General features: G+C 34.1%; 1 protein-coding gene and 1 long non-coding RNA gene across 11 annotated transcripts in view; one reads left to right on the top strand and one right to left on the bottom strand.

The window, feature by feature from the left end:
• The window catches only part of LOC140664850 (uncharacterized), a 149,533-nt gene that overhangs the window by 8,773 nt on the left and 114,623 nt on the right, over positions 1-26,137 (top strand). For 3 of the 10 annotated variants that reach the window (XM_072890413.1, XM_072890403.1, XM_072890396.1), the window contains exon 1: positions 20,584-20,656. The exons of 4 other annotated variants lie outside the window; for them this stretch is intronic. In XM_072890413.1, coding sequence (XP_072746514.1) covers positions 20,599-20,656 — 58 coding nt within the window. In that variant the 5' untranslated portion in view covers positions 20,584-20,598. Of the gene's footprint in view, positions 1-2,037; positions 2,210-20,583; positions 20,657-26,137 lie in introns of those variants that run through there. 3 more of the 10 variants (XM_072890404.1, XM_072890408.1, XM_072890414.1) reach the window with 3 other exon arrangements.
• Positions 14,540-16,258, bottom strand: LOC140664858 (uncharacterized). Its single transcript, XR_012046504.1, has 3 exons — positions 16,060-16,258; positions 15,480-15,718; positions 14,540-14,974 (listed from the first exon to the last, which is right to left on the bottom strand). It is a non-coding gene; the product is annotated as an uncharacterized lncRNA (long non-coding RNA).

The raw sequence follows: 26,137 nt of genomic DNA, 5'->3' as shown, positions 1-26,137 counted from the left end.
TTCTGATACCACACAGACAGGACATTCCTGTTTTTATCGCGATAGCTTCGCGTGGCTAAAGCACGCTTTCCGTTCGTTCGCTTCGATATAAAAGGATAGATGAATCATGAACCATCCTGATATGTGTACTGCTCACGAATAGTAATAATATTTTTTGTGTAAATTCTTTGAGTCGATTTAAATTTGATCTTTTTTCCCGTAGAGATAGTAAAATGTCTTGGCGACTATAAAATATTACAAATTTAAATTATATAAAATTAAAAGTTTGACTTGAATTTAAATAAGAAATAAATTTTATTATCAATTAGCGCATTTGAATGAAGAATATTGCAAGAAGCTCTGTTTTCAATTAGGTTGAAATTATATGTATTATAAACTTTTGGCAATTTAAATATTCGAGATATGCTTGTGTCTTTGCTGAATTGACTCATTCAGCTTGAAATCTCATGTAGAATATTCTAGTTGATTCTATCAGGTGTGTGACTACATACAGCAGAAATAGAAGTAAGATTCATCAAGTGTTAACACATATAGATCTTGCACACGTTCTTGATTTAGTCATTGGCAGATTGCCTATTTAATGTCATCACGCGCCGTTTCGAATTTTTACTAATTAAAAAAAAAAATCTCTAATCATGAGTAGAATGCAATCCGTCTATCTTTTATCATCTTCTTTATTTCCTTGCTTTTTTTTTCGACATAACATTGTTTGCTACTTTCTGAACGCTAGGTGCGTGCGAGTTACGTATGTTGCATTTTCTCTAAGAATTACCATAAATTGATTCGCTCAAATTAATTCTACTCTGCATTTCTTTCTTCTTCCTAATTATCTTTCAATATCTTTCATTCTAGTTTTTCATTATAAATCGCATTTAAATGTATGTATTTAAATAACAGACCTATAGCAGATCACATAATCAACAAATCAAAAATATTTTTCAAATTAAAATATATTTAAAAAAAGCTCGATTATATGTATATACATATATATTTATTGAGGATGAAATTATTTTAATATATCGCAATTAATTTGTTGTATCTTTTATAATTGAACTATGCGACTGAAAATAGATTGTCGATGTCATGAACCTTTCCAAGAATTGTCTCGACAGTTGTCATCGCGACATCCGTAATGCTATTTTTCCTTCGCGAGGGCGGAGAAAGAGATGCAACGGAAAAGGGATCGAGGAGGGGATGAGGAAGCCGCGGTGCGTCGACTCGAGAGGAAAGAAAAGGGGGGCTTGATTCATCGCACTCGGAGGCCTGCACTCGGCTTCACGCAGCCGTAGAACGAATCTCGGTCCCGTTCCGATACTGAATTCGAGTGCGCGAGCCAGTTACGCGTCTTCCACGCGAAAGTCAAGGACACGCGGACGAGGGTCTAGAGGTTTTCTCCACCTTCGCGAGCGCGCGCGCATACACGATAATCAAACTCTTATCGTGTGATTCGCCGGTCAGTGCGCATTTTGAGACAAATATTTCGCGATTGTTTATTCGTTGAGTTTTTTCGGGTGTTCGTTCTCTCAATTCTTTTTTTTTCCAGTGAAGTATCTGGCAACTTTGTTTAGTTTTTTGTATCATATTTATTACGGAAGAAATAAGAAATTTGTTGGTCTCGGTTATCATAGTAAAATATCATAGTAAAATATTTCAGAAAATTTGATAAAAAGAGTTATACATTGGAAAATGAAATTCATTATATCCTTGCATCAATCACTAAATTCGCAAGCTGCTGAAGTAAAATATTCTATTATAGTAACTGATATTATTTTTGCCAGAATTTTGTAATATCCGGAAAATTTTGTTTATTATATATTTTAATATATTTTATTTACACGTGTTATGACAGAAAATAAAATATCACAAAAGTGAACTCTTTTTGTAGGCTTGTATAAAACACGACGACATAAATTACGCTCGACCTGTTCATAACGAAGGCGGTACGTGCCTACACAGTGTCCTAAATTGGTGATTCACCGCGTATATCGAGGGCTGGTAACACTCGGAATTGTCTCGTTCCGTTAACCTTTTTTGGCTTCTCGATATCGTATAATATCGAGATTCTTCGATTTTGTTACTTTCACAAAAATTTTTAGTCACATTCGTTGACTGTCACTTTCGGTGGTTAATGTGAACGATTCCGAATCGAGTAGGAGAGGCTCCATAATGGTAGTCGCAATGCTCGCAAAATATGAACAGTCTGATCTAGGTACGTCTAATATCATTATTTGTTTATAATAGGAAGATATTGTATTACAGCTGATCAAATGAGAGATTAATGCTTAAGCTCTCGTAAACACATACACATAAATTACTTTTATATTTTTGAATTTTGAAAAAATGGAACATATTTTTTTTAATTTTTAATTATATATATATATATATATATATATATATATATATGAGCACAATATTTACATATTTAACGTGCACTGTTAGAATTAAGAAAGATTAACATCTAGATAAGTATACATCGGTGTGTTGAACCGAATCACACAATTATTATATAATGATATTTCGCGTTTATATGTTGGTAATGTGTATGATAAAACATACAGAGAGCGATTTATCTTGGCGGAGGAAACGAAGGATTTGTTCTAATGAATCGTATGCCACTAAATAAACTCGAGCGAATGACCTATAATTACTTGCAATACTATGCTGTAACGTGCCGGCAAGATGAAAATGTCTGATGAAACATGGCCTTAATATTCTGATCGATTATTACTTTCGAATAACGAAGTGCTTATCAAATTTGTAAAAAACTTACAAATTATTATTCTTAAATTTCGGAGATGATTGCGATATAATTTAATAATGTCTACTTACTTATCTAATAAATATTTATATTATCGTATAGTAAGATTTATATTATTACAAATATTAGTATTTTTTAATCTCGCATAATTTTTATTTTTATTCACATTGGTTTCTAATCAACGAGCTGTAAACTTTATCGCAATTATTTACGCATGAACTAAGTTCACGGACACATCCTAAGTATTACTATATTACTTTACTATATTATATTAAATCGATGGTACACCAGTATAAAAAATCGAGATAACGATTTAAATATAAACCAGGTTTCATAGTAGTACGACATAATATCACCTTCATCCACACTTATCATCCAATCAGTATAGTACTTTTACGATTCGGAGCACGGAATTGTAATTTTCGCGATAATTTTGCTATTCGTAGCACGTTTGCTACGTCTAGCGCGGGTTGCTTTATTTGCAGTCGAGTTGCCATAATTGCAAAGAGTATATGTTTGGCGAAAAGTACTAAAGTCTCCAGAGGTCGGTTAGTGCCATTTACGTGTGGTTGAAAGTCTTCTACCATCGATCGTTCCAGGGAACTCGATCATGTTGCGCGATACGTAATCTCTTGGCAGTTGAAAAACTGTGTATGAAAGAAAGAGAGAGAGAGAGAGAGATAAAGAAAAAGAAGAAAGAAAAATGACTGTACGGTGTCGTGTAGACGAAGACTTAATGGCATTCCGTTGGTTTGATGCTCCATAAGATTTTCGTACACCGGACGGAAGGCGTGGCAGATCAAAATTCGTCTCGACGAATTTTGATCTGCCACGATCACCTTGTCTACCATCTCGCGTAAAATCGCGTCATTAACCTCTTAGTATCTCTGCAATGTTTTGCTCTTAATACGATACACAAACCAGAAACCAGTTCGTATAAAATTCCGCGTAATTCTATACAATATATTTTCGTTGCGAAAAAAGTGAACACTATAAAACATTAAGTCCTAGCTAATAGAAGAAGCCGGGCCGAGGATAATTTTATAGAAGTTAACTTTAGGTCATTCAACCGGATGTTATATTTTTCTTTTTCAAGAGAGTTATTTCTTTATTTTATAAATAGTCACATTTGTTTTTGTTATACGGTTTCTTAAACTTTAAGCTACCGTGGCAATACATATTTAAGTTGATACTCTTTCCTTTTTTTAATTATAATTAACAATGCGACTGACCGCATTATGGTATATTTATAGCGATAAAGCTGCATGATGCGAAATATCATCTCGCTCAACTTCTTCTAATTAAGCGTGCGCTATTCTCGGTGATTAGCCATAGGCGTTCTTAACTATGCCGGGTGCAGAACATTTTAAACTGAAGGAAACGTTTTCTCGCATATTACCTAACTAACACGCTTTTCACAATAGAACATTGTTCAGGCTGCTTATCAGTATTTTTCAACGAGAAACTGTGCGCCCGAGATACTTTCATTAGATCTCAGCGCGAGAGAAGCGTCTCACGGAGATGTAACAAAATTGTGAGAATTTACGGAAAGCTAAAGATGGCGAACGCACTTTAATAATATCCAGGATTTTAAAGTGTAAGAAATATCTCATTTCTCTTTTTTCAAAATATATACAAATTTATATATAACCCGATTTTGTAAAAATATTTCTTATTATTTGCCGGTGATTTTTTTTCTCGATAAACGATAACGAAGAATTTCTCCATGCGGAACACTGAGTGAATTTATGACCGTTCATTATAACGTGTTTGTTGCCCGTTTCGCTGATGCCAGTGTATAACCCATGGCCTAGGTCAACGTGCGTTTCGCATTGGCAGAATACGAACGATGTGTTTGCTCTCGCCTCTCTCTCTCCTTCCGGCCACGTGCACGAAAGGAGAGATCTCCGATGCATTTGCATCGTGCATTCGTTGCATTGTTCTCGGATTGCTTTTTACGGATCATTGGAAAAATACAGCTGGCTTTCCCTTTCAGATCGGATAAAGCTCAATTCATTCATTTATTTGTCGTAATTAAGAAATAATTTATTATTCAAGTATCATATTTGTGTATTTCGTCGATCACATTTAAATCAAACATAAACTTAAAATGTCTTCCAGCATGATGCTAAATCGCGAAGCAGTTAATTATGATTGTTTGCATTGCAAAACACATAATTACACAAGCAATTATGTTAGCATCACTGCTATAATTAATATCCAAAATATGTAATTCTGTGATGTAGAATATATATATAATATTATAATAATGTATTGAAACATTCTATTTAGAAATTGCTTTTGTTATATTTCCTGCACATACATATAACGAGACAAGAGTATGCTTTCCGTAATTCTCGGCCTTTCGTGCAATAAAATATTATCTACTAGTAACAGCTAGAAAATATTTCGAAGAAGTTACAAGTATCGATGTGATATTTCGTGTTCTTACTCATGAAACGAAAAATTGAGCCACTAATTATTTCTTTTAATAATCATCTGAATCTTAGGATTCTGACTATTATTCATACCGATAATTGATGGATCTGAAATATTTATGTATTGAGAGAAATTAAAATTTTTTTAAATTGTATTTTTAATCGATCGGAAAGAAAATGAAATTTCGAACGTATATATATTTATAGATATTTATCTTAGCTTATAAAACCTGTAGAATCTTTTTAATCTCTATTTCTTTTGAAACCTTAATGTATTCATATTTGTGCAAAGATATAATTCAGTTATTTTAATTTATTAATGCGATTTTAAGAAGAGGAAATTTGCCGTGCGAGAAGCATGAATCTAAAACAACGTGCGTGATGCATTTAACGCGATTTTTCAGCGTAACGAGTGTAACATGACCGTTAAATGCTGAGTATTCATGACGGATGCAAAATGTAGGGTAGATAGCGAGACGATTCTCGCGCGAAGGAGCTTGAACGTTTCTTCTATCATTCGCGATCTTCACCGTAAAGTCTAACATATAACGAAGTGCGCGCGCGATCGCCCCCGTGAATTCTATTTTGCGGCTTGCGTGCTCACGCGATATATGTATTATAGCGTGCATAATAGGAAGAGTCGCTAGGATAATCGTTGGTTCGAGGTAGCTTTGTGGTAACTTTGGAATTTATCTTCCGCCGCTACGAGGTCGCGGATATCACAGATCGATATCTCGTCCACCATCAATTGCGGTGGAAGCATTAATCGCGCGAGTTTCGCGACGATGCTTCATTATTAACGCATGCTTCCTGCAATAATTGTTTTTAATATTGGAGAATTATAATGCAAAAGGAAAGAACGATATATAATAGCACGATTATTTAGAAATATATTTCCGCTATAAAATTAATAGATATAATTAAATTAATGGATATAATTTTTTTGTTTCAGGTGAGTGCCGCATTTGATTAATATTTGTGATACATATATTTGGTCATAGTTATTTTCACGAAAAGGTGAGTTTATATTCCTTCCATGACTAATTAATACATCTTTCTATCGCAATATAAAAACAGCGCGAAACTATCGATTAATTAATTAAACGTCGATCGCATGAACGATCTATTGCGAGCCTGAATTGCAAGTTATGCGCGAGTTATATAATTATAACAGATTTCTATTGATATATGGCTGATTTGAGAGATTAATATAATGTCTAGCGAATTGCGATAAAATTGATAAAGATCTTTTTTTTAGAAGATCTGCACAAGTTAAACTTTCGAAATGTATCGATTTCTTTCGCAACTTAATTGTTATCGCTGACGAAATATACGTCATTACAGTAATAATCATTATCAATGTAACCATTCGGGATAAGCAAAAATTCGAAGTAAGTTTCCATTGAAACGAATGAACGCTGTTGAAACGTGTTGCAGGGAAATGCAAATTGATATAACAACCACGCTTTTTTTACGCAAAGCGAATTATTTAGCATTCAATGCTTAATGAATAGACGTCTGATTCATTCAGTCGATATGAGAAACTTGCAGCGAGAGAGCGGGTTAAAAAATATCAGCAGCAGCTGTATATACTTGCTTGGTTCTCGCATTCAGACCTTCGACACGCGGATTAACGGTGTGCGTACGAACCAGTGGGAGACGGGTTCGAGTCGCGTGATAGATTCCCACGATAGGTGGGTCGATGAAGGTGCATTGCACATTTCACGTTTCGTTTTGGATCGAGGAATCCGTGCCAGGAATTCATTCCATAAAAATCGGTTCCGCGCAGAAAGTCCTTGCTATCGTGAACTATCATTTCTAGCGGATATTTATGCGAATATGTACGTACAAATCATTCATGTTGTTACAAATCTCATATCTCTTTCACAGATCTACTTACACATTATTCTCTTCATAATTTCATATATTTATACTACTTTTGACAGCTTAAGAGAAAGTTGAACGCAATATATTAGAAACATTATTTTATTTTCTCAACGTGATACGTTCTCGATATCTTTTCTTAAAACGATCAATGATACATTCTTGATATCTTTTTCTAAAAGTTACATTTAAATATTTAACTTGTTTATTTGAATAAATTTTAATGTAATGTAGTATTTCATATTAACGTCCTCACTTTTTCCGGCATTTTGCAAATTTACAATTAGCATTTGGAAGGATTGAACGTGAGATTCTCGCGAAAGCGCCCTTAATAGACACATCTTCCGGAAAATATAATAACAGTTATTCGCGCGTTACCGTTAATTTTCTTTACCTGCCCGCGATCAACGGTCACGTCGTCGACCCGGTGAAATCGAAATTCACCTTTCCCGCCGTATATTAGCCGCACGATCGAACCGGTCGCCCGCATGGCGTGCGAATTCGCTACGCGAAGAAGCAAGTAGTAGATAGGCAGAATCGATGGCGGTAATTGCAAAAGATGGCTTTGTTATAAATGCATCTTGCGGCGCGACCGAGAATTTCCTGACGGTGAGATATGCGCATTAATGCGTGCAGCAAACCGCGTCTCGCCGGCTCTTCATTAGTATCTGCAAATCGGACGCTGTTAATTATTTCCATTATCCCGTGCCATTCATAATTCAACGGTGTATAATTCGACGCGTGCGAGGCCGCACGCGCTAACACGCGTTTCAGTACGATTAGCGGAAGGAAGTTACAGTCGTTTTTAAACGTTTATGTTATAGACATGCGAAAAATATCTTCTTATCTCTTTTATAATATAATATGATATAATTATAAAATATAATTTCAAACATGTAATACACGATATTACAACATTGATTGCATTGATTGTTTCTCTACTTTTTGTTTAGTCACAACGATTTCTTTATACGCCGTCGTCATCGTTTATATTCGTGAATCAAACGTTTAATTGTCTAATGACTCCCATCTCTCGCGCGCAGTCAATAAATTCAACAGCGTTCGCCGTATATAAGTGCATGTAACGCGAGCGAAATGATTCTATGAGAAGAGAGAACGCCGTGGCGAATTCTTCGATTTCGTGGCAGGAAAAAATTAAGACTTCGCGGAAACGATGAGCTTCCTTGAGCATGTCCGACTAATTTTCTGAACGGCAACACCGGATAACGATAAGAGGTTCGTTAAATTTCCTTTAATTGCATTCTAAGTTTATTCGCGGTTGCCTCGCGAAGTTTTTAATCGTTTTCGCTTCGACTGTGATACTCTACGTACATGATAGTCGAAGTATGTTTGTTTTTTCGATTAGAATTAGTAGAAACTAAAAACCAAAGAGTGCTTATATTTTCAGCAAGAACAGCTAAGTTGCAAGCGACTGAAAATTAATGATTTTTTTCGATTATAATCAAGCTTTCAACTAAAAATAGATTGTGCAAATTTTACAAATATTCTATAAATACGGATAATATGAGCTAAAAATATATTTAACGATTCATTTTAAATTTAGCAATGTCTTCGAGAAAGTGTGATATTTCTCGCCTGTTCGCTTTTCGTGATAGATCAGCATTTTTATCGGACGATAATGTACATATGTAGCACAGTTTCATTTCCTTATTGGGCGCGGCATAATTTCAAGAAAGTGGATTTCGCGTATAGTAGCCCGACGTTCCAATGGAAGCTGATGTACATAGGCTTGGTCGACAGATTTCTTAACGGTGTGATAAACGATCGTAGAATGTGTTCGCGGTAATTTGTTTCTAGAGAGATGCTGGTTATAGATAAATCGTCGGTCATATAACTCTAATTGCAGCGAGATAATTCTGAGGAGCATACATTCGGTATATGTACACACTTATTACAGCTTACGCTAGTGCAGCTCTATTACACACAAATCATTATTTATAAAATTTTATTTATAAATAAAAAATATTTACTTTTATTGAGATAAAAATATTTCGAGAGGAAACTCTTAGTGAATGACAATTGCTTCTTCTTTTTTATGTATTGATAATAATATTATCAGTAACAATCAATAGAAAATAAAGATTTGATGGAATGATAAAAGATTAGAAAATTGTTTTTCCCGTAGAGGAAGTTGACACACGCTTGCTCGTTACACGTTGCGACAGAGGAACCTTCTTCTTTCGCTCGAAAACCACCTACGTACTTTCTGTCTCGCTTTGAGGCTTTCTCCTTGTACTGGACCCTTGTGCAATTGTCACAGTGAATCAAACACTGACAAATGAGGAAATCGCCCGAAACGTTTTATACACGAGCGTGGATTGTCCGCTACGGCCGTTCACCCTCGTCGACTTTCGTTGCGCTTCGTGATTGTTCGCTTCGTGATCCATTGTCTATCGGGATTAAGACGAAAGGCTTGACCATTGAGTACGAGAACTATACGTAGAATTTTATTTGAGCTAACATTCGAATTTAATCAATTTTTATTTGAGATTTAACTACAGAGATGTATGAAAAGTTTATAGTACAATGGTGCTTATGATTAATATTAAAGGTTTATTTGAAATGAACTTTTATTTAAATTTTATATAGAATCAATTTTTATTCTAAATTGATTTTAAATTATCTCTAAAAACGTATAGACAAAAGAAACTTGAAAAAATATTGATTTTAAGATTCGTATAAAGTTTCTATCACAAGGATTTTTCTTTCATTTCCTCAGTAGATTCTTCCAAGTTTGCTTCAGGAAATGAAGAAGAACGAAATAATCGACCTCGCCCACGTCTCATTATGCGATTACATAAACATGACAGACATACGCATGCACAGTACGGCTGGAACGAACAAGTTATCCGGCACGGCCAACGTGTTGACGTGCAGAGGCCAGTGATGTTAAACGCGAAGGTCCACTTAACGTCACTTTAGTCAGTTGGGTGTGACTGCTTTCGCGGTACTTCTGGTCTCTACATCTCACCTCATTGCGAATTGTGAAAATTGATCGTTGCGTGTTCGAACGAGATCAATTAATGGAGAATGTTAGGTCTTCAAAACAGATGTCATTTTCGAAACAAATTTTTGAGATAAATTTTTCCGGCAAAATGTTGTTAAAAAAATAAAGTTTAATGCGAAAATATAATTTCGAGCGAATCTAGAGAGATATTTAGAATATTATTGCCAGAAAGATAATATTACCGATTATGTCACAAAACGTAAAGATCTCTGACATAAAGATGCCGTTCGGACACGTAGACGTAAAGGATAATATTGCAGTGCGTCACCGGGTTCAGCGTAGTTGCACTTGTGCGTCGTGGGAAGATACATACAATAGTGAGAAAAGATACAAATCAAAATACAATTTACCATAGAAAGGCGCGATGCGTCACGTCGTTCCTTCTACAATTCGGTTCGGTCGTTATTAGCGAGAACACGTGCTCAGCGTTTTGATCATATCACCTGAAAACAATAGAGACGCGAGTCGGCTTTACTTGTTGTCAACAGAGGTTTTCGCTAAATAAATCATTCTAATCGTGAGATTTAATCTTTTTAAAAGCGTTGTAGAAAATTCGAGTTATTGTAGATTACTAAAATATAATTAATTATTTTTTAAAGATATATTTGTTATTTTTTTAAAGAGAGTTTCATACTAGAGAGAAAAAAATAATATCTTTTTATCTTATATTCTTTAGAACTATGTGGCAATTTTTTATACTTTTGAATTGCAATGAATAATAATAAACATTGTTGTACACGGTAAATTGATGAAAATTACGAACTATTACTTGTAAAATCCTTGTGTGAATCAGGTCACGTATCTCGATAAACGATTTGCTCGCATACTTAATTATCGCACTAAATTTAATTAGGTTCCCTTTTGACTTGGTTGTCTAGTTTGCTTCACGGATGGTCTTTTCCTATAGTGACAAAGTCGTACTATAAAATGAATAAAATTATGCCATTAAGCTCGAATTTTCGGAAATAAAACGCACACAGCACAAAAAAAAAGACACGTGCTTAGAAAGTGTGACGACTATTTGCACGATCGCTTTAGTAAAGATCAATTTAATAGAGATTGCTCGCTAACCTATGAATCATCCTTCTGATTAATGTTCGTTAGAAATTGGCTCATCTTATGGCTATCTTTTTCTGCATCATGTAATTAATGTTATTGATGACTGAGTAATTGGATATAGTCAAGAAAAAAGGTATCATTCTTAAAATATCGACTGCAATTATTTTAGACGAGATAAAATATGAAATTATATATTTTACATACACATTATAGTTTTAAATATATTTATTTAGGGAGAAAAAAGAGAGATTATATGTTGCATGTATTTGATGTAATTTTTTACATCAAATATATGCAACATATATAGAGAAAAAATATATATAATTCTATTATTGGAAAATTTGATTTTTCAAATGCAAGTAGAAGAAAAGCATTTCTAGTCGAAGCGATATATAATACCAAAGTAAATTATACGAATGAGGTAGCGTGCCTAATATCATTTCGCATTGACGTGTCACGGCATCAGACGAACGGATGAAACGATGGCAAGACCATAGTATTAACGATACGTATGTGACGTGTCTGTAAGAAAACGTTCGGGCTTACATAAGCGTGGAAATCACGCATTATACTTACCTTGGACCGGGCGGACTGCTCACGCTGTTGAAAGGATACCGTTCGACTGTCTGGTTCACCTTTGCTAGAACGGTCGGTGCTCTTCAAGGTCGAGGTGAAGGCCTTTCGTGAACTCGTCGCTCCAGCCAGTCGGTCTAGGTCGGCGGGCCGAATGGACAAATCATAGTTTTGTCTCAACTTCTGCACAGCTATATTCTCAATATTTTCAATATTTTAGTGTTGTATGTGAATGTGTAGAAAGTTAAACGAGATTTTTTTTAATTTTGAGAAAAATTAGAAAATTACTTTTGTATCAAAATTAGAGACATACTTTGATTTTTTGGAAATAAAAATGCGATATTCAAAAATAGAAATTTGAGATGATAAGATAACGAATGTAACAAAAAAAAATTTATTTTAGAAAAAATTGTATTAAAAAATCTTGAAAATATTCTTCTTACTTGGAGTTTTGAAAAAATATCTGGAAAATCAAAGAATTTTCAGCGAATTTTTTTTACAAGATTTGAGTAGACACTCTGCTTGAAATTTGTCAAATTAATAATTATAACGAATATTTAGCATTTATAAATTATCATATTGCGCGCAGAGAAAAATTTTCTATTTAATGAGATTTATTTCGCAATCGTATAAAGTTGTTTGAATGTTTCTTCAGAAGATGTACAAAGTAGAAGCGCGAGCATCTCAACAGCAATCTTGGTTCGATACGATCTACGACATTAATCTTGCACCGTTATTACTTCGCGGACGTCAATCTTTATTGTCTCCGAAACTTTATGTTCAACCTTCGCACTTCCGTGATTTGGTTAGGTATTTTATCAAACTGTCATTTGGCGCAACTCGCTTATGAGCTTTCAGCAATAAAGCTTATTCGAATCTAAGAAGATTAAGAATTGTACTTGCGATACAAAGTACATACTTAATTTGTAGGATTCCACGCACTTTACGGTTACAGTTATTATATGCAATAATGGAGGAAGAATGGTGACATTGAAATATCCCCGTCTTTGTGGTAAATCGCGGTTTCTAATAGTGATATCTCGCATTTAAACGGAAAATTAAACCGCTAGTAAGTTGCACGTACCTTTTGGATCATGTTTTATTTCATGAAACAGAATAATCACGTTAATGTTATTTGATTTGAAGTCCCGTAAACCGTTTTAAATATAACATTTAAAAACTTTTTAATGGATTTAATATAACACTTGATAAACTTTGCGGAATTTTGTTCTATTACATTGACGAAATTTACCGATATGTTACGCTTAAATACTTCCGATTAAGGATATCTGCTTGAAAATTAATCATGATAAAGAAACATTTCTATAAAACTTGAGTAGCGTGAAATTTATCGGACGTACGCGTCGTCATTAAATAAAGATTTTTACCTAGAAAATATATTAATAAGATAATCGTCAATTTTGTTAGGCATATTGTATACCTATCATAATTATCGATTTTCCATGGTTAACAGATATCTGTCATTTTTAATATTTCATACATATATTTAATACTTACTTGACGAAGGCGAAGTTTCTCTTTCTTAATAGATTATATAGATAAATTCGAAACTGAAATGTCTCTTTTCGCGACTTCAGCGTGCACACATATTGTGTTGTATAATTATTAATTTATCAAACTCACGCCACTATCTACTCATATCAACTCATCGCGATTCGAAAAAGTCCGTGACATTAAAGTGCGTTTTATTATCAAGTTTATTGGGTGACTTGCATCTAATTATCAATTTTTCACGCCTGAAGTACATCTATTTCCGTTGTTGCATTTCGCGCAAGAATGCCAGAATAAAGGTCATAGAGTATCTCTATTAATTTTATCGAACAGTCTCGCATAATTATCGATTTTCCTCGCTCGATCCACCGATTATTAAGAAGATATACGTTCAGTCTTCCACCGCAGGTATCTATTCGTTCCCTGAGATCGATAGAAACTTGCAATAAGCCGGCGACATAGAAATGACTCATTTATCAACTCGGAAAATCTCGACGACACCTGGTTAGCTTCACAGCTTTTACGAGCAGAAGCTCGAAATAATTCACCGCCACCGTACCATGATAAACTATAATTTTCTCGGGCAAATGAATTCATTTGGGACTGTACTTGCCCGTTATATTACTATACCTTCGATCGTTCTTTCTCGTTGCACTGTGCAATCTTCGTTGCTATGCCTCGCGTGCAGTTTCCTGCTTCTAATTCGTAATTGTTGCGTATCGTGCGATTTTAGCGTTGTTTTGTAATTGTAATATTCAGTCATAAACTAATACTTGGGAAACTGTTGTTTTGCATGAAATTAATTGAATCTTCAAGTGTACAAATATTATTTTATTATTAATTTGTCTGTACATTTCTTGATCAATTTACAGTCAATTTTGCCTTAATAATTTGAAAATATAATTTCTTTGTTTCTTGTTTCTTAATTTATTTAAATCTAATTTACATCTTATAAACTCTTGAAATTTTTGCAGAGGCGAAATGTGCATGCGAAATTTAATCTCTTGGTATCGCCCATCTCTTTTGGTATTTAAAATTAAAATCAATTAATATCAAGTCTCATGGAATTCTTAGTTCGACGGCAAAATAAAACCTCTTGCCTTACGTGACCTTTTCAAAACGCATATCCATATAGTATATCGTATGGTTATCGCCTCTCGACTAATATTAAAAGATCATGAGATGCAGCCTCAGAGGCCAATATATTGTATAAAGTAAAAGCATTCCTGTTTTTAATGCAAATTATTAAGCATATCAATACACTATTTCAATTGTAAAAATAAATTTGTCGAGAGTTTTTAATATTTTGTAGGTGCTTGATAACTTATTGTTATAACATTCTAAACTTAAAGCTCTGATATCTCTCGCGTTATTTCTAATTTTTCTGTCAATTTTGACAAGGCATTTAAAACACGAATTTATTCTTTTGATATTACATAAGTTTTGCATACAACTTTATACTTTTTTCTTTAGATAATATACTTTCATGGTTTCAATTTAAATATTGATATTGAATTCTGTCTATCTCGTGCTAGAACATACAAATGTTCTTCACATTATTGATTGATATCAAACTCGAAATTACACTGAACTATAATTATTCTAATATGATAAAGTGTATTCGATTTGTTCGCTCCTCTTTTCTCAAGTTCTTCGTTTCTGGCAGCCATCAACGTAGTTCCGTTTTTGTAACTCGCCTTGAACTTATACTTCTTATGAGACCTTTAAATATACAAGTATACAGTTCAATGTCACCCTTGAAGTTAGTACATTTCCAACTCAGAGTTTTACGAAAATTTGGGAACATTTGATTAGAGAAAAGTTCACTATCCTTTTCATGATTATGTAACACGTTTCTTGAAATAAAAAAAATTTTGGATCGAAATATATTTATACTAAATTTATACAACATTTTTAAAAATATATTTTATATCATCATATTTTATCACGCGTGTTTACACAAAAAATGTGAGAGTATTAAAATTTATTGTATCTACATTAATACGTATTAACATAATGAAATATCACAAGAAGAGTCGAGTACAAAAATTAAAAAAAAAAGGATACATGAAATTGTACACTGTGTGACAGAGAATAATGTTCACGTAAATATTATTATAAATTAAAAATATTGTATTCTAATTGATATAGTTTGGATATTTAAAGGTTTAAAATACCAGATAGTATAATGACGCGCTATTATTGTTCAAAAAAATATTAAACATACCGTAATACGTATGAACGAGCGGAATGCAGTTGTGGCAGTCTGCTGGGTGCACTTTGGGAAGCCCAGGCGCAAAAATAGCCAAGTCCAACGTACGCGTGTGCGACACGTTGTGCTTTTCCACAGGGTTCGTTCCCGACATACGTCTCGAGCCGATAGTAGTCCGGAGCCACGTGTGTCATTCTCGCTTTTGTTCTATTTCAAGACGTACAAGGAATCCAATTTTTCTTTCGTATTACATTCTAATAAAATTGATAAGATAACAAAGGATTAAAAAAGTTTTTATAAAAGCGTGAGCTTTCTAATACGTAGCTCTCACACACATTAATAATTTTATATACTTAATAAATTTTCTGAAAATTATAGATCTAAAGCAGATTTTATTGTAAAAATTATAAGAGAAAAAATTATATAATATAAAAATATATGTAGAACCTTTATAAAGAACTTGTGAAAAGATAAAGATTGTAGTATTTTAGTCATGCATTTAAATAAATTATATATAAATTCACTTTCTTATACATATTTGAACACATTTACATAAAATATTTAGAAACTAATAAAATCGATTTCTAAAACGTACATAAACATCAATTTGTTGAAAATCTCGCTCATTAACGTCAACAACCGACATTACATTATTAATCGTGGCAAAAATAAATCTACCATATTTTCTGTCATCGTGCGAGTATTTTGCACACTGTGTCCGACATATTAAGTTGTAAAAATTCCTTTTCAGAGCGATTTGTTTTCCATCTTGATTGCGACAAGCAACTTTACGACTAGCCTTACACGGCAAATCTCGTGTTTACTCTGTCGTCTATGTGAAATCGAGAGGAGTTGCCATATCTCGTGATAAATCATAAATAATGGCCGTGATCGAGATATGATTTTATCGCGAAAGTGTGCGCGGCGATCAGAAAAACTCAGTATAGCGAAACCAGTAGCGGGTCCGCGAGCGTGATGACGATTTACAAGCGATAATGATCTTGCCAAACGACTTCTTCGCTAGAAACCAACTGCTATTCTCGATAGATCGATCTGTCTGGCAACCAGCAGCGAACTCGTCGCTGTTATTGTCCAAGGTACTTTTCGATCGACGGAATATTAATGACGAGTGATTTTCTACGTACATATTAAACTTATTACATATTAAATAGAGAACGAGAGAGAGAGAGAGAGAGAGAGAGAGAGAGAGAGAGAGAGAGAGAGAGAGAGAGAGAGAGAGAGAGAGAGAGAGAGAGAGAAGGAGATAAAAATAATCTTTAAAAAGATAGTCATATATATATGCATATATCTTTGTATAATATAAGTATTTTCTGGGTAAATATATTTATTCATCTATATATTTAAAATGTTACAATTTTTCTAGACACTGCTATCTTAATTCTATATCTTTTAATAAATAAAAATAGTTTCGAAATATTCGTACGAAAAATATAACAAAAATATAAATACATAAAGAACTCAAAATATATATGTTTATAATTTATAAACGTATTCGATTCGTAGCAATTATTTTGTATTCATTAAAATGAGAAGTCATATTTACTTTTAACATTCTAACACATGTGATGACTTGTACATTGTTGAATTTGACGTCTAATATAACTCTTTCAAGTTGTACACAAGTACATAGGTAACGGCATAATCAACTGTTCGGTCGACGAAATGCGTATCGAAGCGCGGTCGCGTTGGTTTTCTAAAAACCGGTACGGAGTCCTAGAAAGAAACTATGAATGCAATTTCAAGAATACACTTATCGGTCAAGGGTTAACAGTGGTTAACGGGCAGGTCTCTTCATTCTAGAAATAGCGACGCGTTCTCATGTTTCTTCGTCACTTGAATGTACTCGGTAGATGCTACCGGTTCCGTCATACCTGACAGGGGTTCTCAAACTTATTAAGACAATCGAATATATACCTAAAAATCTGATTATATTAGTAATAAAAATTTTCGCCGATGATAAATAGAATTAATGAGACATTTGCACATTTATATTTATATCAAAGATTTTTTTTTATTAGATTAACATTTATTTAAAAAAAATTAAATTTTTTTTTTACCGTTTCTTTTCAGATATGAAAAATATGTTAACAAATTATTTTTCAATAATGTTTTAACATTATTTCTTGAAAAGTCGGTCTGTAAAAGAGTCGATTTTTTTTTCTGTTTCTGTTTCCCTGATCTCGATCACGGAATGTATCTGATTTGGAAACCCCTTCGTACAACAACATATGTCAGAAGTACTGGCGTTCCTAATTCGCACGTTAATGCGCGAACCCCGCGTGCTTCCGCATTTGATGTCCGGCTAATCCGTACGCAATCTCACACGGATAAGCGGATATACTATAGGGGGAATTTGGATTATCTTGGTGTTTTTCTCGGCCACGAGATTTGCGCGCAGAAACTATGTGTCCCGAGTATATTTAGCTTTCACGGAATGCGGCGTGTCCATCTTTTGTAAGACGGACGGGCTTCCGAGGATGAGAAATTCACAAGTCTCTCTGAATATTATCGGATACTTAAATTTCGCAGAAACTATCGTAATTACATAATTATCTATAGCTCAGTTGAACGATATTCGTGTATGAAAATCCTGTTTTTATGTGGAAAAATATATTCGGCGTTATTTTCAAAATATTTATATAAATCGATTAATCATGAGAATATATCCAGAATACTTTTGTCGAATTTTTTCGGTTATCAAAAAAATAATTTCATCACTGAGAAGATAAGAACTAGGAACGGTTGGAACTTATTTCAAGAAATTTATCCACCATCGTCTTGCACTGTATGTTCTGATCCGTGTTCGGGGACACGCGTTCGAGGATTGCAGTACGGGGATAATTACACCGGGGGTCCTGAGGATGCAATAAATTCGGTGGTGCCCCACGTCCGCATATAACCTGTGGAATTCGCTGGGAGACGTCTTGTCCTCCGCTTTCTTTATTTTCGCCCTGCGAGCCTCCTCTTCTCTCTAATCTCTTTTTTTTTCTTCTCTCTTCTCATCCTCCTCCTCCCGACATCTGCAAACCCGTAATTTGCCCGTTTAATCCCGCCGCGATTCCAACGAGCCCAACCAGCTCCTTCGTGCTCCGCTAGTGCCTGTCTGCTTTCGTGTCAAACATCGGATTCACCCTTTGGGAATGCTAGCTGATTTCCTAGAATCCTAATCTGCGGTTTAACTTCAACAGAATAAAAGGATAAATACTTTGAAACAATCTCGTGACCGACAGCGCGTGTTTAAATACAGAATAGATTCAGGAAATTTTAGTTTCTTATAGTTAATCGTATTTATACATATATTGAAATATATAATTCATGAGTTATGTCACGAAATTATTTCCCATAAAATAGGATATATGTTTAACATATAAATTATTCAGATATTAGTCATAAGAAAGTAAATAATTCTATTTTTGCAATCATTTAATCACTAATTTATTTAATAATACAGAAATTTATACACACACACACACATACACACATATATATATATATATATATATATTTGTCAATACCTTTATTTTTTGATTATCTGTAGAGAACAGAATCTCAATGTCGACATGATATCGTTTTGAGGGTAAAATACAGGTTTCGCAATACAGGTTTTATAATTTAACGAAATTAGTAGGCTGTATGTACATAATTTGCGAACCACGAAGACATGTTATTAAGTCGTTATAGTTCGCAGCTTTCGGCAGTGAGCGAGAATGCTGATTTTACTTTATGTGAGATATCTCAAGTTTATGTGGTATTGTTCGCTTCTTCGCTATAACTCGCGCGGTTTCGCTCGAGTGGGTCTGCGAATTGAAAAAGTCTTCGTTGATTAGATTTTGTCAGAGGTTGTCGACGAGATTAGAGAGAGAGAAAGAGAGAGAGAGAGAGAGAGAAAGAAATTAAGGTTGAGCTGTAACGCTTCGCTTGCGTTATCGCCCGTGGTTGTGGGATGGGAATCAGAGAGAAATGCACGTAAATCGACGATGGTTTCGCTTCACCATCATGTGAGAAGGCATCCGCCTCTGCGAGGCGCTAGGTCGAATCTATAAATCGATTAATCGAAGCTTCGGCCAATCTTTGTAATCCCGCGAGGATAGTTTCTCAAGATTACAATACGCTGGCGAGCCATCTGGAACATCGAATCGCATTTAATTGCTCTTTGAATCTTTAACTGAGATCTTAACGGGCTATTGCGAGAGTTTTACTTTGAATGTAAGTTTCACTCTGCTAAGATTGAAACTTAGAATAGTGTGTGTGTGTTCCGTTAGATTTCATTATAGCTGATTACATAATTGAAATTATTCAAGCATAAATCTGTAATACCTAAATCTGTTATAAGAATGCAATGAGTGTCTTATTTCAAGTTTTAAGAATAACATTTCTTAATAACGTTTCAAAAATATAATTTTTTTATATAAATTGATCACAACGTTTACATATATATTTTGTATATATTTAATTATATTTAATTTAATTTGATGCTCCACGATTTATATATCTTTTCTAAATATATCCCAGTTTTTTTTTAGTTATTGCATAATTTGCTATTTAATTTTTATTATTATTATTATTATTTAATACACTTCAGCAACATGGGGCTTTTTTGGTATTAATTTCTTGATAATTCGGGCTCGATTTAAATTTGATTATGCTCCATATATATCTGGCTCCAAAACAAAGTGTACTCTGCGGTCGGTAACTACGATGTCAGAGAAATCGATGTCCTTCCCGCGGCGAGCTCGCGCCAACGTCATCGTCGACGTTGCGGCGCTCGATGTAGCGTCTCAAGGTCCTCGCGGGGCCGCCCTCGTTGCTCTCAACAACACCATCTTCTGGTTTGCCCCGCCAACTGCAATAGTGCGGCATGTGAAAACCGGGGAAAACCACCCGACGCGTCTCATCTATCGACCGCGTACCGTCGGCGCCGCGCAGCGTCGCGACGCCAGCCAGCTAGCCAGGCAGCCAGCCTGCCTGGGGTTCACTGCGCTCCACCTTTCGAGCAAGAACAGAGTTCGTGTGTTCGGAGGAAAAAATTCTCGATCGTCGTCTGGAGGTTTTTCTTCTTCGGTCGACGGATCCTTCATCGATATCGATAATCCTCGTGTTGTCTTTCGGCGATATGTGGTGTTGTAAGCGACTAGATGCTTCCGATTGGCCAGTCACGACCATCGTTCGAGGTAACGTTTCCTGTCTGCACGTTGTGCTGCTGCTGCCTCTCTTACGTTCGAGATGCCAGCCGAGGTTGTTCTCGAGGTTTCTTCTTGTTTCTCCCTCTCTCTTTCCTTCCGTCACGAACGCTTCTTCAGCTTTCTTCAGCCGTTCCGCTCCTTCGCTGCTTCTTTACCGCACCGTGAGAGAACTCGACGAGAGAAAGAGAAAGAGAGAAAGAGAGAGAGAATTCCGTATACTTGTGCAAACGGATGGAAGAAGATGAAGGTCGGATAGTGTTCACGCGAAACGGGTCGCCAGGCCGTAGACCCTGCTCGAATTTTGGCGAGATGTTGGGTCGTTTGTGATGAGCGCCAAGATTCCTTTCAAAGTATTTTCTTTTTTGGATGACCTGATTTTACCAACCTTCCTTGAATTCACGTTAGTGATCGTTATAGGTCGTTGATCTATAAATATCTGACAAACGAAATAACTCGTTGGTGGAAGAAATAATATCGTTTCTAACTTATCCTTTAAAGGATGTGATCTTGAAAGTGGTTGATAAAATTATTTATAAATATTTTTCTGCTAAATATAATAGGTGGATATTTTGAGCTAATTAACATTTATATCAGTGACATAAATTCTCACGTTTGCACGTTATTCAAAAGAAAATCAATATTTTTAGCTTTTCCGCTGAACACTCGTTCGGTATCGCATTGCTGCTTTTTCTGCGTGTCAAGGTCGAAATGGATTCGTCCCAGAAATTAGCTTGTTGAATAGCTGACTGAGATCTTCAGAAATTGACAGTGATATTATTCCTGATCATTATCTTTAGACAGAGTCTAACTATATTATACGCTTGAGTTTAGCTACACGCTTTTGGCTTTCTATGTATTTTATCGCACCCTCTTTTGTGATGAAATAAAAAAAAAATTATAATTATGAGATTCATTGATTATAAGATTGCTTAAAAAATATTGGTACTATAAATAGCAGATTTTTTTTATGAATATAGTAACGAGAATGGAGTATTGATTATCTTTTATCACCTCAAGGTTTTTTGATTGCCATAACAGGCGTGCTAAATTTAACGATCTCACCACCACGTAATCGTTTATGAAAACAAATCGTCCATAACGAGCTCGCGATATAATACGACTTTGTTCGATCCGTTCTGAAGCCGTATATTGGTAATCGTTTCCTTAATCGCGTTCAAGTTTGCACTCGGCTTATTAAATTTGATTCCACTTGTGACACAACGTACAACGATTATCTCTGCTGCTATTATCATTGCTGTTACATGGATAACGTGTATGGGATAGTTGAGATGTACAGCAGAGTTTTTTTCTGAAAATAGCAATCTAACAATAGTTAGAAAATCGGCAATTGTCGATTACTGTTCATTGAAGCTGATGCAGAGATTAAGACTAATTACAGAGATTAAAAATCAAATGATAGATTTGATATATTTCACATATTTATGCTTTCATTAGTTCTGATAATCTGTCGGATTAAAAAAATATGAATTTTTTTTAATATGAAGAAAGAATATAAATCAATTTTTATAGCTTTCAATCAATCCTTATGAGTACCTTGATTTAATTATCTAATCTACGATTTCTTTAATTATTTTAAAGGCCAAGTTTATTTATTGTATAAAATTGTATTTTAAACTAATCCCTTGTGTAACTTTTTAAAAACAATTAAAAAATTTATATTAAAGAATTAAATATATTTTTTCCATATATAATTTTTATAAATTTTATAAATAATAGCTATAATAACTATATATATATATATATATATATATATATATATATATATATATATATATAATTTTTAATCGATGTGTTGGTTAGGTCTCTCCGTCTTTAACGAATATTTATAAAGAATTAGCAACGCGTAATTAAGAAGTATAATTATATTAATTAACATCGGATGTTGTTAAACCAACGTTAACTACAATCATCGGATTTGAATCCGCGAAACATCTAGGTCACATTTTTTCTGTGGAGAAACACAAACAAAGTTTCGCACACATGGAACTCTGGTCTTGTTGCGCGATACCTATATTAAGCATAAAGCTGAATAAATTCGAATGTGCAACACATGTTTGTTCTGCACACGCAGCATTCGATGCAGTATTGTACACATTACAAGATGTTGAAAAAAAAATGTCATTTTTTTCTTAAAACTTTTTTATAATCTTTTGAAATTACAATTTGAATCTAGAGGATTATTTTTTCGTATATTAAGAATTATATTTTTTTCATAATATTAAGAAAATAATATAAAGTAATATTGTTATTTAATTTTCATTGACGCATTGCACGGTACGTGATCGATGACACGATTAGCGTGAATAAATCCTCTCATTGATTCGTACGAAAGGGAGACAAGCGGTAAAAATAACGACTTCCGTTCTGCGTCGGTAAAAGTATTTGGCACGGGCATGACGTCACGTCCGCCGTCTAAAAGGCGTCGAGTTTTGAGTTATTTCTGTCACGTTGACAGGACTCTTTATTTGTTCAAAGAACGACATTTTATAGCATAATGTATCAGAATTATAGTACAGCATAATTTGTAAAGAAAGTAAAATATTACATATATTTTTCTGTCTTTTTTCTGAAATTATTCTATGAAATTATTATATGATATGATGTTTTCTGTCTATATATCTTTTTAATAAATCAATAATGGAATGTAAGAAATTTATTTTTATTAAATTTATTTCATAATATTTTAATACTATATTTTATTATTTTAATATATTAATATATTAATATTTTTTAAAATTTATTTTTAGTTTTGTTTTTATTTATATTTTTCTTATATTATTTTTTATATTATTACATATTCAGTTTTTAGATATTTTTATAAATTCTATTCCTCTCACAGAGAGAAATTATTTAAATACATTGATTATATTTTTCACATTCAATAATTAAAGTTTAAACAAATCGTGTTAAAACTCGCGTTACCAGATCGAAATCGTGATATGGACGTTTCGTGGGATTTCATTGAAGAATCGTGACTTGCGGAACGCTACCGCTCGCAAATGTTGCAGCGAAACGCCGTCACTGTGCTTACGTGATCTATGGCGAAATCGCTATCGCGTACTAGATATCATTGCCTACGTGTACCATTAATAGGTCTTCGATCGAGTCGAGCAAGAAAGAGATCCTTATTCAGATACACATTCGTGTCTACAATGCGTTTCGATTTACACTTATTGTGTAATTAAAATAAAAGGTCAATTGAGGAATCGTCATAGATAATTATTCGAAAATTAATTCGGATGGAAAAGATTGGATATCAACTCGATTTTTTGATATTTGTACATTATAATAATATTTCAATATTTTCGATTTCAGTATATACATATATTTTTTTTACATATCGTTTAGAAAATGTTTTAATATTTGTATAATATTCTTGTTTGTGTCATGGAGTAAGTTGTTTGATTATACCTATTAGTCATGGAAACCGAAGGAGTAATTTCTGGGAGATGTGAATATAAGAAGCCAAGAAAGCTTGTAATTAATCGTAATTACTGTTAATCTGATAGCGCATTATTAGCAAGTTTGATTTTTTTCGTCGCTCCGAAACTTTCAAAAGTCAAGTATCTCATTTGATTGCACCGCGGTGAAAACCACCTACGCGACGGGGATGAAAACCTGCTATTCAGGATAATTCTGTTCGTTTATTATACGTTCCCGGATTAAACGCAGCCATTAAGCATCGCTCGAGTATCTAGATTTCTCTCGCTCTTATATCCGTCAACCTGCAGCAAAATTAATGTGACGCTTCGAGCGATCTAGAACGAATTCTGCCGTTATATTACCTCCTTGGTGGTTTCATTCAGCAAAACGAAATCGAAAAAGTCGTTTTTGTATATTTTCTTATTCCATATAGGCTCAAAGCAGACTTTCTACAGTTGCATTTGTAAATGTACGATTGTGTTCCGTATATGAAAACGGTTCAATTGACCTTCTTTTAAAATCCTATAATTAATTTCAGCCAGAGACTATTATGGGTCCGCTTAATTACTTGACAAGAACTCTCTGAAACTCTTAATTCGTTTTTACCACAATTTGACAAATTACTCGACATGGATTTAAATCAGCTTGATGAAATCTACCAGATTTTTTCGCGGACAATGCCTTAAAACTGCTCTTAACATCAGGATATTTTATGACAATTACAAATTGCCGCCATTGTTTTCGCTGTAGAAAAATTGATTTAAAATTTGCCAAAAATTAAAAAGAAAATAAAATTATAGAAGTAGGACACGTATAATTCTGATGTGAAAGCCTTGAGCGACATAATAATAGCATGAGAGTAATAATCGTACAAGACGTAGATAGATTGTGACGGCATTTCTCGTGGACCATCGTGAGCATCGAGGAACCATCGATTATCGAGCAGCTTCGGGCCTGTCACATGATCGAGAGATTGATAGCACTCAGAAGTTATCGTTTACTATCGTTTAATGCGATCGGATTCGAGACGATGATCGCTAATCGGCGCATCGCGAATCGACTTACCCGACAGAAAACACAGCCTGTCTCGCGGTAGCGAGTTCCGTAATCTCGCGCGGTGGATTCTCAGAGTACAGTAATTATAGTACTTAACAGGCAATCTATCAAGTCACCACTTATCGACACCGGGTACCAATGAACACTCGTCTATTAGTCTCTTTCTCTGAAACGCGTATCGGATTGTCTTGGAGTAAAATATTTGCGAGAAAAAAATCATTTCAAACAGTACATGGGACGTTTGACAAACAATATATCAAAATATTTAGAACATATTTACGTAATATAACATAAAAAAATTAAATATTCTTACACGAATTAGTTTATTTTACTGTGCCACTCTAGCAGCACAGAAATATTTTAATTCTTTATGACAATCGGAAGATTAATTGTTCCTTTAAAATTTAATACTAACATTTAATCCTATAAAATTTTTAACTCGTGAAAAGTCAGAGAAAATCGCGTTGACGCGATTGTGTAAGATTGAAGAAAAAAAAATAGAAACGAGAAACGTCAATAGTTTGCCATACGATCATCAATCACAATCACTAGATCAATAATTAATAAATAATGCATTATAGTTTTCGTTATAATGATGAGATTCGTTTCTATCATGTTTATAATGGAATTATCATTTATCGATGTAAAGTACTGCGCTATAATGATCAACGATAATTATTACGAAGTCATAATAATCGAATGTCATCGTAAATCTAAACAGCGAAAAACTGCATTAAAAATCATAAAACCATCACTATTGCAGCGATTTGAAATATTCTTTTCGCAAATTTCAAGTTGATTTCCTTTTGAATGCTCTAATTAACAGTTGTGTTTATTTCAGACTCACGATTAGACATAAAAACGAATGTTGCGAGACAAAATTAAAGACCCCGTCTCCATTACACATAATTGCATCGTTAATTGAGGATAAGTCTTGACCGGTTCATAATTAGAAAAGTAATGATCGAT

This window comes from Anoplolepis gracilipes, chromosome 4 (assembly GCF_047496725.1).
Source record: "Anoplolepis gracilipes chromosome 4, ASM4749672v1, whole genome shotgun sequence".
Lineage (NCBI taxonomy): Eukaryota > Metazoa > Arthropoda > Insecta > Hymenoptera > Formicidae > Anoplolepis > Anoplolepis gracilipes.
Note: the sequence above shows the minus strand (reverse complement) of the source record. Positions and strands in the feature narration are given on the sequence as shown.